The sequence below is a fragment of the Panthera tigris genome, chromosome D1 (assembly GCF_018350195.1).
Source record: "Panthera tigris isolate Pti1 chromosome D1, P.tigris_Pti1_mat1.1, whole genome shotgun sequence".
NCBI classification, from domain to species: domain Eukaryota; kingdom Metazoa; phylum Chordata; class Mammalia; order Carnivora; family Felidae; genus Panthera; species Panthera tigris.
Genome location: NC_056669.1, coordinates 77,002,903 through 77,017,466, shown reverse-complemented (window position 1 = coordinate 77,017,466; position 14,564 = coordinate 77,002,903). Strand labels below are relative to the sequence as shown.

Genomic DNA, 14,564 nt, shown 5'->3' with positions numbered 1-14,564 from the left:
CCAGAAAACTCATCTGGTCCTGTCAATCACTGCCACCATTTCCCAGAAAACTTGAAATATGTATCATAAACTTTACACCAAAGAACCTCAGTATTGTTTCATGCCTAAGATTTTCCCCATTGTTACCTACCAATAGCTTTATTAATACCCCTTCACAACAGAGCAGAATACTAGTGCTGTCTACACATGGCAGTTCAACACATTCTTTCAACTGCTGGTCCAGACAAATGAACTGCTACAGACAGCATGAATGAATATCCAATCTAAATTAAGCACATGTGAAAATCTCTATGTGATAAGATAGAAGATTTTCTATCACGTAGATTCCGTCTTGTTTTCTTCTTCTGTCACTAATCCTACTGAATCTTGAGAAACAAAATAATAAAAAGGCAGCCTATTTGGGTATCTTGAAAAGCCATTCTTTAAAGCACATAAGGGAAAATCTAGCACCTAAACTTACATTCAGGATAGAAAACAAAGAAAAAAAAGTAGAATTAATGGTAAGTTACATCTATCACTAACAGCTAAGGTTTCTTTCTTTTTTTTTTTTTTTTTAATTTATTTTTGGGACAGAGAGAGACAGAGCATGAACGGGGGAGGGGCAGAGAGAGAGGGAGACACAGAATCGGAAACAGGCTCCAGGCTCCGAGCCATCAGCCCAGAGCCTGACGCGGGGCTCGAACTCACGGACCGCGAGATCGTGACCTGGCTAAAGCCCGACGCTTAACCGACTGCGCCACCCAGGCGCCCCAACAGCTAAGGTTTCTAGTGATCATAAAGCACCCTGCTTGCTGGAAGGCTTGATTTATGGATTAAAGTTGCTGCTGACTGAGGATATTAGTTTGGTTTAATGACCTGGTAATAGTAAAAAGAGAATGAATGCCCTAAAAAGAAATAATTCTCAAAATCTTCAAAAGGACTTTTTTTCTGTGAAAACTGACAGAGAATGCATTGTGAAGTGTTTTATTAACCCACTATATATATCTCTCTCTACTAAATGGCCATGACATTATTTTGAATCTATAATCACCTAGAAATTCTTTTGCCCAAGGGGAAAAAAATGTGTGTACAGGGAGAGGGAGAGTTGGGGAAGGAGGATGATTTCTCTAACACTTAAATTAAATTCACCTGAATTGATACTCCTGTTAAACACTGCCACCCATTTAGGGCACCTGGATGGCTTAGTCAGAGAAGCAGCTGACTTCGGCTGAGGTCGTGATCTCACGGTTTGTGGGTTTGGGCCCCATGTCAGGGTCTGTGCTGACAGCTTGGAACCTGGAGCCTGCTTTGGATTCTGTCTCCCTCTCTCTCTGCCCCTCCCCCACTTGCACTTTGTCTCTCTTTCTCTCTCTTAAAAATAAACATTAAAATAATAATAATAATAAAAAAAACCTGTCACCTATTTAGGAAAATTCTGCTTAATCAGCTTGACAGTTGTTGAAGAGACCCAGTTCATTAAAAGGCATCTCACCTTACAGAGAAATCATTTGTGAAAGGAAGAATCTAATCGATGTAGCAAACTTCACTGTCTTATTTTAACAAATTGTCACAGCCACCCCAATCTTCAGCAATCAGTTTCCAGCTGTCCAGAAGCAAGACCCTCCAACAGCAAGATTACAATTTGCTGAAGGCTCAGATGATGGTTAGCATTTTTAGCAATAAATTATTTTTTTAATTAAGGTGTACATTGTTCTTTTTTAGACATAATGCTATTGCACACTTAACAGACTACAGTATTGTGTAAACAATTTTATATATGCAGTGGGAAACCAAAAAACTCATGTCTCAAAAAAACAAGACATGAGGGGCACCTAGGTGGCTCAGTTGGTTAAGCATCCGACTTCGGCTCAGGTCATGATCTCGTGGTCTGTGGGTTTAAGCCCTGCATCGAGCTCTGTGCGGACAGCTCAGAGCCTGGAGCCTGCTTTGGATTCTGTGTCTCCCTCTCTCTCTGCCCCTCCCTCACTCTCACTCAGTCTCTCTCTCACTCTCTCAAAAATAAATAATCATCAAAAAAATTTTTTTAAATAAATAAGAAACATGAAATATACAAATGTTGTTGGAAAAATGGTACCAATGGACTTCTTCAACACAGTGTTGCCACAAACCTTTAATTTGTAAAAACACACACACACACACACACACACAAGAAAATGTCTGTCATTAAAATCAATTATGTATCTAATAAATGAACACATTAATGCACATAATTCAAGTCCTTTATGGATTAAAAACTTTATAAATTAGAAAAGATCTGATGGATTCAGATAGAAATTTCCACATATTCTGTAATGTTCTTTTAATAAAACCACTATTTTCAATGAGTTCTAAAGAAAATTCACACACAAATGTAATGTTTTTTAAAATAAATTTCCATTAAAACCTCAATGTAAAGATGTATAAACTATGTGCTTCAGCATAGCTGTTAAAGTTCTCAGCTTGGAACTAGGGAGTTTGAGGGATTTTCCCAACATGAGAAAGAATTAAGTAACCTGTCTTAAAGAGGAAGCAAAGGGAAGATTCTCTCTCGCAACAAGGCAACCTCTGAATGTGGGAGAGGAAAAATGGATTCAGGATTTCAAAACCAAGCTTATACTTACATCATGGAGTGGATAGGCAGATGAATAGGTATTAGAAGTTAGCAGTCTTTCAATCCCAAACTTTTTCTTCCCATCTTCTACGCCAAAAGGACACCGTGAGAGAATATAATAAACCTATGATATAATTTGAAGTAAGCATTAGACAACACATTTCTGAACTTTATGCTTTCCACATTTTGTTTCCATCACAATTTAACAATGTCCAACTTTGTCTGAATGTAGACACAGGCTCTGAATCTTCCCTTTGTTGTCTGAAGGAAGATGTAGAAGGTGGGGTGGTGTAGTTTGCACACACAAACTCTGCCCCTCCCCTTCCCCACCATGCATGTGTGCGCTCTGTCTCAAAATAAATAAACATTAAAAACAAAAAGCAAGAGGGGGAGGAAAACTATTGCAAGAGCAATATCTGCAGACATCTGAAAAGTCAGGCAGAAAGGGTCTTTTCATTCATTCATTCATTCATTCATTTGGGAGAGGCAAGGCAGTTTCAGAGAGCATCTTTCTTTGTGTTAAGGCAGGACTGTTACACCTGCCAGGGTCGGCTTGGGTTAAAGGTACATCAAAGCTTAGGGTCCTGTGGGAGGCAAGTTTAATCAAAATTTGGTCAGTTTAGCTAACAAATACTTTGATGGGTCAGTGCAGATAAATAGTTCAGCTAGCCATTTATCCAACAAAGAGCAGGCATGTGGAAGGCCTGTGTCTGACTCTTATTACCACAAACTAATAACAAAAGGGAGAAATTACAAGGCTAGGTGTGAATCTAAATTTCCCTGGAGCCACAAGGGAAAGGGATTTCTTCCATCTCTCTCTTCTTAGAGTATTTCTTTAGAGAACTTATAAATTTTTTCTCCATCCCTTTGAGATTTATATAAATCTGTAAAAATCTACTAGATAAGCCTCTTGACAGTTTTACAATGCAGGAGTGTGTTTCTTAAGTTTTCTAGGACCCATCTCTTCTAAATGTAAACATCAAGAAAGACAGCATCACTACCTCCCTGTCTCTATGGCAGTGTAGCCCGGGCAACTGGCTCCAACTTGTAACTACTCGCTTGCCATAGAGATTATGAGAAGCTTAATTTTTTTTCTTGGTATAAAGACAACTAACACAAATGGACACGCCAATGACCAGGAGAATTTAGGATGAACTATGTGGCAAATGGTGCTCTCAAGTCAAATTGGGAGATGGGGGTGGTGGTTATCTATGAATATTCTTTAAGTCATGTGGTGAAGGGCAATCCTTTACAGTTTCCCAGAATGAGAAGAGTGGGCGATTTCTGTAACTGTCCCTGTTTTCCACGACTACAGAACTCAAGTAAAGTTCAACATTGCCAGTATCGATGCAAGAATGGACAAAAAAGATCAAAGCTGCAGAACACGGCCCAGAAGTAGGCCTATGAATGTATAGATACATGAGTTATGACAAAGGTAAAACTGAAAAATAGTGAAAAGTTGAATGTTTTCAATAATTGTTGCAAACCGATGACCACATATATGGTGGGAAAACTGCACCATGCACAAAAATTAATTCCAGGTGGACAGTAGTCCTCAATGTGGAAAGTAAAGTAATACAACTTCAAAAAAATAATATAGGAAATTAACTTCATGGTCTTGGTGGTAGTTAAAGATTAAGAGCATGATTCATAAAGTAAAGGCTTGAGAAATTGGACTACATTAAAATTAAAAACATCTGTTGAGCAAAAGAAACCATTAGAAAAAGGAAGCAAGAAGTAGGAAAAGATCAGTAAACATATATAATGAACAAAGGGCTCATAAAAGGAATATATAAACAATTCCTACCAATCAACAAGTAAAGAAAAGACCTAATTGAAAAACAGACAAAAGACTTTAGCAGGGACTTCATAAAAGTGCATATCTAAATAAGCAATAAACATATACAAGGAGAATCAATCCCATTTATATGAGTGAAAGGCAAATTAAAACCATAATGACGGAGGCACCTGGGTAGCTCGGTTGAGCGTCGACTTTTGATGTCAGCTCAGGTAATGATCTCAGGGACATGAGATTGAGCACAGCGTTGGGTTCTGCACTGAGTGTGGAGCCTGCTTAAGATTCTCTCTCCCTCTGTTCCTCTCCCCCACTCACGTGCTCACTCGCTCTCTCTCAACAAAACAACCATCATGACACATACACAAATAAATTTCAAGACCAAGTAATGAAAATGAATGCACAATAACTCATATAAGAGCTAAATTAATCACACAAATAAATGTTAAGCCAAAGAAGCCATACTCAAAAAAGAATATATACGGCATGATTCCGTTTTTGTGAAGTGTAAAAACAGTGTAATCTTTGCTGTTGGAAGTTAAAGCCCACCTCTACTGAGGATGATGGAATAGTGATTGGAAGGAGGCAGCAGGGTCTCTGGGGGGCTAGCAAAGTCTTCTCCTTGATATGGGTGGTGGTTACATGGCCGTATTTGTTTTGTGTTGTTTCAGTGTGCTGTACATTTATGACTTGTGGGCCTATCTCTATTCATGTTATGCTACAATTACAAAAGAAAGAAAAAGAAAGCTTTGTAAATACTAGTGTCAAGAATGCTATGGAGCACTGAGCACTCCATCTGTTGTTACTAGGACCCTAAATTAGTACATCTTTTTGTCAAGAGTGATAGTGTAATATAAATATTTTTTAATGTTTATCTTTTTTATTTTGAGAGAGAGAGAGAGAGAGAGAGCAAGCAGGGGAAGGGCAGAGAGAGGAAGAGAGAGAATCCCAAGTAGGCTCCTTGCTGTCAACACAGAGCCTAATGCAGGGCTTTGATCCCATAAACCATGAGATTATGACTTGAGCTGAAATCAAGAGTCATGTGCTTAACTGACTGAGCCACCCAGGCGCCCCATGTAATATAAAATTTTAAATTATTAAATTATTAAAATTGTTGTGTTTTAATGTTGAATTAATCTAAGGTATTGGCACTCTTTACACAGAAGCAGTAAAAATAAATGGATACTAGTATTTCTATACTTAATCTAGTTCCTAATTTGGTCTGGTTCACTGGCCTTTTGGTAGCTACTTTTTAACGTAGTAAGTCTATCTAAAGTACTTTACAATTTGCAGAGTGCTTCACACACATTCTTTCATTTGGTTTTGACAGAAATCCCAGTGTTGACCATCATTATCTCTGTTTTAAGAGAGGTTGTTTTATTTAGAGAGCGGCAGAGTTATGACTTGAAACCAGGTCTTCTGATTCCATGTCATAGGCTCTTTACTCCCTTTTTAGAGATTGCCCCTTAGGTTGTAGTTGTGGTGGTGGTGGTGGGTTTTTATTGCTGGGAAGAAAAGGGAGAACATTTTTAGTTTGTAGGTTCATATTTTTATATGCAAATTCTAGGCATTATATTGTATGTAATATTCCTGTCCGTGAATTTAAAAAAAAAAATGAGAAACTAGAAAAAATGATGATTTCAAAATCCTTAGTCACTGAAGAGTGCTGAACCTAAAAGAAATAAGCCTCAAGTTGGGAAAGGCAGTAAGTGATCATTAATACCCTGGTGATCACATTAGTAGGCAACAGGGAGGAGGGTCAGAGCAAAAAGGAACATTACTTTTTTCCCCCGCTCAAGTCAGGTCAATAATAATAATAACACCTAACACTTACTGAGCACCTAGTATATTCCAGGTATCGAAGCCTTTCATTCCTTAACTCATTTAATTTTCTAGGCAAACCTAGACTTTATTCCTATCTTAACATGAAGAAGCAGTGACTCAGAAAGCATGATTCTTTACGGAGAGGCTCTTCATAGGAAATTTAAAGGTCTTATTGACTATAAATGGGGAGGAAATATTATCCATGATTGAAAATGGTTTTAAATGAAAGGAAAAAGTTTTGAGGTTTCTCAAATGCTATCGATATACAAAGAAATTTTAAAATTCCATTTCCATTTGGAATGACCAATATTCCTCCTGCTATGCACTGAATTTATAAAACCACTCTAAGATTATAAAACCATTTGCAAAGAACCAATAAAACCAAAGCCCTGGCTCTTCGTTAAGAACTTTTCCCAATATTGCACAAAGCATCCGTCTTGACTGTGCCCACACTGTCACTCTTTCACGTGTAAACAACAGTTTGAGAAGTCGGTAGGTGAACAGGTTTAAGCAGTCCAGGTGGACCTTCGAACCTGCTCAATAGCACCCAGTACTTATCAAAATGTATGCACAAACCCGGTGCAGACATAGCATTGATGTATACTAGCACGTGCAGATACACAAGCCTCACTTGAAGGGATATGCTCAAAGGTCTTTTCTACCTACAATTCTGTTTCTCGATGAGGACGGAAAGAAGCTTGATTTGTCTTCAATGAGGAAGAGTTCCTGCCGATGTCTGGTGAATTGGGCAGTGAAATATTCAGGATGAGGGTGCTTCACATTCTTTGGGAGCTTCAGAGGCTCAAGCATACAGCTGAATGGGATATTCTCGGGCAGAGGAATATCACTCTCCTTAATAGGCATCTTGATTCCCAACACTTCAGCATAAGTAACTAGGACCTCCCAAGGGGCATGGATCTTGACAAAATACGTCTTTCCATCTTCAGAGTTCTGTAGAAAAAGAAGGCAAAGATAACAGGAAGCATACCGATTTACTTGTTACCGAACTGAGTAAAGACACAAAGTTTTATGACAACTCGAACAAATCACAGATGTCACAGCACTTTCAATTTATTGAAACTTTTCAGCAAAATCTACAGAGGAACAAATGCTCAAAACGTGTATCTGTATTATTACACTTACATATGTGTATGTATGTATATGTATACATGGTGTGTGTGTGTATGTGTGTGTGTGTGTGTGTGCACATGTGTGTGATAGAGACAAACAAAGAATATTTTTAACAATAAAATTCAGGGGGTGCCTGGATGGCTCAGTTGGTTAAGCATCCGACTTCAGCTCCAGTCATGATCTCACAGTTCGTGAGTTCAGGCCTCACATTGGGTTCTGTGCTGACAGTGTGGAGCCTGTTTTGGATTCTCTCTCTCCCTCTCTCTCTGCCCTTCCCCTGCTTGTGCACACTCTCTTGTTCTCCCTCCTGCTCTTTCTCAAAATAATAATAATAATAATAATAATAAGCTTAAAAAAATTAAAAAAACATTTTGAAGGAAATTCTAGAAAACCAATAGATGGCAAGACATTAAAAATAAATAAGTAAAAGAATTTGCCATATTCATGAGCAAAGAAAGTTGTCTTGGCTTAAGTAGTGGGTATGCAGATGATGGCCAGGTTAACTAGTTAGAGTGCCAGATTACAGACAGCCTTCAAAATGAGAGATATGATTCTCAGGATCCACATAAGAGTGAAAACATATGGTATCTGTCTTTCTCTGCATGACTTATTTCACTTAGCATAACACTCTCCAGACCATGGGAGAGGGGAAGGAAAAAAAAAGTTAGAGAGGGAGGGAGCCAAACCATAAGAGACTCTTAAAAAATGAGAATAAACTGAGGGTTGATGGGGGGGTGGGAGGGAGGGGAAAGTGGGTGATGGGCATTGAGGAGGGCACCTGTTGGGATGAGCACTGGGTGTTGTATGGAAACCAATTTGACAATAAATTTCATATTTAAAAAAATGAGAGATATGAAACAAGAACCGTATCTTCACTTTCTTTGTATCCTGCATGGAATTATGTCTATTTTTTTCAGTGTCTGCTCATTGTCTTATATTCATATCCTTGACCTACTTCTTTACCAGGAAGACCATATGCCCTACCATCCAGATAACAGTAGCCAAAAAAACTATTGTATTGCTCTCAAACACAAAGTCTATTTGGTCAAAGGCCATAACAATTGCTTAAAACACCAAGACTCTGGTACAAATTAACAGCTACACTTACCCTTTTGTCTTCAATTTCCAACTCAAGACCTGTTTTTCTGAGATTTTGTTCAAATTCTTTTCTCCTTTCCTATGGGAAAAAAAATTGGTAGAATTATGCAGAACACTTTTATTTGCCCCGTGATAAACAGACTCGTTATTCCAGATGGTGCTCTGCCCCTCCCATGCTTGTATATAAAAGTCCTTTATACATTACCCCCATCTCAGCACCATGTCCTGATTTTCGTCTGTACTAAAATTCACAATATAAGTATAAAAATCCAAAATATTTAGGAATAATTTCCAGGAAATGTGCAGGACTGCTATCTGAAAGTATGTATAGAACTTTACTAAATAACAGTTTAAAAAACTAGATAAATAGAGAGACATGTCATGCCCTTGGTCAGGAAGACTCGGTATTAGAAACACATCAACACTCTTAAAAAGAAAGGATATATTTAATTCAAATTTAAGCCAAAATATCATTGTGAGTTTTTATTTTGATTTTATCTTTTGAGAGAGAGAGAGAGAAGAGAGAGAGAGTGTGTGTGAGCAGGGGAAAGGGGCAGAGGAAGAAAGAGAGAGAGAGAGAGAGAGAGAGAGAGAGAGAGAGAGAGAGAGAGAGAGAATCCCAAGCAGGCCCCATGCTCAGCGTGGAGTCCGACACAGGGCTTGATCTCACAACTATTGAGATCATGACCTGAGCCTAAATCAAGAGTAGGCCGCTCAACCGTCTAAGCCACCCACATGCCCCTCATTATAACTTTCTAATGCTAAAGAAAAGAATAGCTTCACTTAGAAAAAAAAATAAAATAAATTAATTTAATTAAATTAGATTAAGTTAAAACAATCATTACTTGTGGGCTTTAAAAGAATGCATTGATTGTCGAAATTTTTTTTTTTTTGGCTTTCATTATTACCTAAGTCTGAAGAATTTTATAGTAAATGAAATTTTAAAAGACTTTTTTATGGTATTATAGAATGCCTATCTTCAAATGCATAGGTCTACCTTGATATATCTTAAAGTTTACAAGAAAGAGTAAAAGATAATTTAAGGTGTTTTTCCCCTACTTCCAAAGTTTGCCACATATGAGCACAGGCCTATGACAGTGGTACAGATTTTCCTTTCATAATTGCCCTTCTTTCACATTACCAGAGGGAGGCAGAATGCAAACTTCCAGAAAACCAAAAAAAAAAAAAGGACTTAGGCATTCAAATTACTGTTATCTCTTATCAGAATTGAGAAAGTGAACCACTCTTTTCATTATAGTAACAAATGCTTTTGCAAGTAACATGACTGCCAAAACTGAAGAGCTAATAGGATTACTAGGTGATGGGCCATTAAACACTACTTTTATGATACATCACTGTAATTTGGGGATATAACTCAGGTGTCTAAAAAAGATTAAAACTGCATAAACGATAATCTTTCTATTCCAATCTACTCATTTATCTGAACAAGCTTAATTGACACTGCCATAAAAAAACAAGAGAGGGGTATAGTTGAACCTGAACCACATCATTCTAGGAAAAACTCTAATTCATTCAAAAATATATTTGCAGTTATCAATAATGACAAGTTCTAGGGAAGTGAATGGCTGAGCAAGAAACTAAGATAAATGGAAAGGGGAGTTCAAGGAAGAGAGCCAGGATGCTAGAATAGTCACTGGGGTGCCTGGGTGGCTCAGTCAGCTAAGCATCTGACTTCGGCTCAGGTCATGAACTTGCTTTTGTGAGTTCAAGCCCCACATGGGCTCTGTGCTGACAGCTCAGAACCTGGAAACTACTTCAGGATCTGCATCTCCCTCTCTCTCTGCTCCTCCCCTTCTCGTGCTCTGTCTGTCTGTCTGTCTGTCTCTCTCTCTCTCTCTCAAAAATAAACACAGATTTTTAAAAAATTTTGCAAATAAAATAGTCATCGATGTATGAATTGCAATAATCAATAATTTAAGGAGTATTGGTGAAGAGAATGATAATGAACCAAGAGCTCAAACTGTTGAGAAATGAAAGGAAGACCCAGGGACACATTAATGACAGCAGTAAAGCAGGGCAGTAATTAATGTGAGAAGAATAAAAGCTCAGGAATTTTAGGGATGAGGTAGGGAGAGCTGTCTGTCAACAATGAGATACAAGGAGGGCGGAGCAGGCATTTGCCCATCTCCCGAAAAAGGCAACTATCACCTGAGAGGGCACTTGGAGAATGCAGGGAACTCAATGAAGAGCCCAGTTACAGGCGGACATTCAGAGAAAAAGAAAATGATGACAAATGAGTGAATTTCAGGGGCTTGATGGAAGGGTTTCCAGGGAAAGCGTGGAAGAAAGGGACAGGGTTTTATGGGGATAATATCTGTTGTTCTTTTATTTTTATTTTATTTGACATTTATTTCCTGGGTAAGTATGTTAGTAAATGTGTGTGTACACACTTACACATATGGATTAATGTATTAATTCATTATTTCAAATATAATTATTTCTTGAGCATCCACTATGCTGTGCAACCACACTGTTTTAGGCATTTGAGTACACAGCAGTGAACAGGACAAAGTCCTTGGTCTCATGAACTTAATTTAGGGTGTTGGACACACAGCAAACAATTTAAACAACATATACACAAGTTCAGAAAGTGATGGGTTATAATGAAAAGAAAACAGGATAAGGAATAGAGCACAATGTGGAGGACATTTCAGGTGGCCTGGATTAGCCATACGTTTTCAAAGTGAAAATAAATACTATATTCAGACACACACCTCAAATTTTGGAGGTCACGTTTAATATTGTGGAGCTATGTAAACAATATAGCAGTCACTTGGGAGAAGAAAAAGAAGGTAGTGTTCAAGATGTCCAAAAAAAAAACCCCAAAAAACAAGTTGACTTTATACATCCAATCCAATCCATTATTAGGCCTGTTTTCTAATCTTCTCCCTCAGTCTTAGCTTTCAATAACACTTCAGAGGCCTCTGACCTCTACAGCTTAATTCAATGGGAACAACCCTGATGAACTACAGGAAGTGTTTCTTTTAAGGATTCCCAGTTTCTCTTCCCTTAAGTACTTACCGCCTTGGGGTCTGCTTCTTTCTTTAAATCATCAACATAGGATAGCACAAAATCAATTTGCCTAATCCCATCTCGGAAGAAGATAGAATCTTTGCTTTGTTCATCTTTTTTAAACTGTAGGAGACAGAAATGACACACTTTCCAGTTTTATTTTCAAATGGCAAAAACATGAAACGAATTAGCTGACATTTGGTCTAATTTGTTTCAATCCTGAATTGGCGGGTAAAGACAAATAGCCAGAGTTTTCACCAACAGAAGATTATGCTCATTTTGGAAAGTGAACTTCCATAGGGAAGATATATACATATACCAGGAAGACTCAAGATGAAGGTAAGCATTTAACTACATGCACACACAACAAAAATGGTACAATTATACCAATATATAAAATGAACACATGGATACATGGATCCCAAAATGCATATTCGGAGAGAGACTTGTTAGCTTCATTAAATAACATGCCAATGAGTCGGACAAATAATTCATGTTCACACACTGCTTTGGGGTGGAATTAATTACCGACCAATTAATGAATCTCATTCTAAGAAAATTAACTTATGACTAATGCTTCTCTGTTTTCATAAAATTGCCACTTTTTAATTCAACTTCTGAAGGGTTAAAGTAAAATCAAAGTGCAGTTAAAAATCAGAAAGCAGATAGCTTGCCAGCTGGGTTTACTGCACGTAAATGCTCATGCAGATCTCCTTTCAATTCTGATCCCTACGTGAGCCTGAGTCCATCTTTGGTTAAAATCGGATGTTATCAATTCTCTCAGTGGAATAGTCAAACTGACAAATTCAGCAGTCACATGTTGTATATTTCATTAATTCCTTTCCTTTCAGACATACAAAAACACTAGAGAGCTTTAGAAGAAGAGATTTCACATTTGACTTATGTGGCCTTCCTCAGAGTTTATATGTAATGTGTAATACGTAATATTTCAAGTAGCCCAGATATATCTAATACTTAGACTGACGCAAACAGATGATGTAGTGGATGTTAGTGATCTCTCTAACCCTGTGGCGCAGTTATAACCTAACCCTGGCAACTTTCCAATTGCTTCAGCTAACCTGTGAATGGAGAACGGGATGTTTTGTTTTTGTACTGCTACTTGTGTTAATTTATGAGTTACTGTTATGGTATTCTATGCTGTTTTTCACCCAACTCAAGCCAGGGAGACCTCCCCTAAAAAAGAATGGATGTACAACAGTCATGTATAATAAAACAAAAATCTCATGTTTGAAGTGTGTTCTATGAAAAATAGAACTGTATTTTATCTATGTGAAGGCATAGCTGATATGTTTCAGGAAGAAGTAGCTCCTAATGCACAGAAAGAAACGAGTGGGAAAATGAGCAAAAAAACAAAACACATCCAGGGAGTCTAGAGAGTAAATATAGAAAATAGTAATTCAAATACTATGTCTGAGTTCTCTGCATCTAACCAAAAGATGCATAATCATCTCCTTTTGCCTAAAACAAAGTAAAAGAACCTGAGAAAACTCAAACTATTTTCCTGTTACCCCTTGATTTACAACTCACTACAAAAAGAAAAAGGAAACAAAATTTAAAAAGTCATTTGAGCTCTTGTAAATCATCATAATATTAACATAGTTTATGAAATTCACCAAAACTCATGGACTTGGGGCAGGAAATAAAAGACTAATTAGACTAAATATAATCAAAGCAAAAAATTAGAGGTAAAAATTCTAATAATCCTTTTGCTCTCAAAGCAAAATCTGTGACAGCCAAAATTTGCATGGTTTTTTAAGTAGGCTCACAGCCCAGAGATCAAGAGTTGCATGTTCCATCCACTGTGGCATCCAGGTGCCCCTGGGAGAGATTATTTTTAAAACAATATACATTTACAAGTGTTTTTATTGTTTGGGCAAGCTAAATCTAAGTTCACAAAGAGAAGTTCTGATGAGAGAAGTCATGCACATTGAAGTCACCAAAAAATCACACGCAGAGTATTTGACTCTTAGAAAGTAAACAAAGTAACCCCCAAAACAATTAGTTTTCTCAGTGTTCAGTCACTGAAAGCCGGATGCTACCTAGGAAAACCCAAACTTCTCTCATTATGCTGTGTCCTAATATAAAGAGTAAATTGCTTAAAATGGAGAAATTGGCTTGCCTGGGTGGCTCAGTCGGTTAAGTATCCAACTTCAGCTCAGGTCATGATCCCATGGTTCATGAGTTTGAGCCCCACATCAGGCTCTCTGCTGTCGGCTCAGAGCCCACTTCCTAAATTCTTTCCCCCACCCTCTCCGCCCCTACCCCATTCTCTCTCCCTCTCAAAAATAAACAAACATTTTAAAACAGATGGAGAAATCACTGGTAACCTTGTAGATCACCATGACGTACCTGTCTTAGTACTGTTAACAAAAAACTGATTGAAGCAAATGAGGGGAGAAAAACTTGATAACTCTGTTACATATAACTGAAGGCTATTAAAAAACATCATTCTTTTGTTTTGCTCAAGGCATGGCATAAAGATAACATTTTGCTATGTGTGTATGTGTCTGTGTTTATATTTGATTTGCTCTTAGAAATTCCAGTGTATAATAGGTGAACATCTGGGTGGATTTTCTTTGAATGAGGTAGTTATTCTGAGATTCATAGTCCAGGATTCCCACTAGGAGTTCATAAATTCTAAAACTGTAGGTAAATTGTCTGTATATGTGTGTATATGTATGCAATATATATGTGTGTTTATATGCAAATATAAAAAATATATTATATATGAAATATATACATTACATATATGTAATATATATATGTATACACAGCAAATATATATAATATATATAAATTATATGTATATAGATAGACACACATATACATTTTTTAGAAAGAGCATCTACAGCTTTAATCAGATCCAAACAGAATTAAGAATCACCATTCTAAAATCTCAATTGCCTGGAGACTGGGAATCAGTGACAAAGTCCCCACAAATCAATAGTATACACTGGAATAAAAAGGACTGGGGCTACTACTGCAGCCATCCAAAGCGTAAGCAGCAGCATTCAGCGCTTTTTTACCAAAAGACGTCGCTTCAGGAACAAATTGAATCGCTTTGCAGACTGT

At 37.5% G+C, this 14,564-nt stretch overlaps 1 protein-coding gene across 2 annotated transcripts in view; it reads right to left on the bottom strand.

The window, feature by feature from the left end:
* ANO5 (anoctamin 5) overlaps positions 1-14,564 on the bottom strand; it is an 89,720-nt gene that overhangs the window by 50,405 nt on the left and 24,751 nt on the right. For both annotated transcript variants that reach the window (XM_042959067.1, XM_042959068.1), the window contains exons 4-7: positions 11,481-11,594; positions 8,449-8,517; positions 6,876-7,160; positions 2,601-2,714 (exon numbers count right to left, since the gene is read on the bottom strand). In XM_042959067.1, coding sequence (XP_042815001.1) covers positions 2,601-2,714; positions 6,876-7,160; positions 8,449-8,517; positions 11,481-11,594 — 582 coding nt within the window. The remainder of the gene's footprint in view (positions 1-2,600; positions 2,715-6,875; positions 7,161-8,448; positions 8,518-11,480; positions 11,595-14,564) is intronic.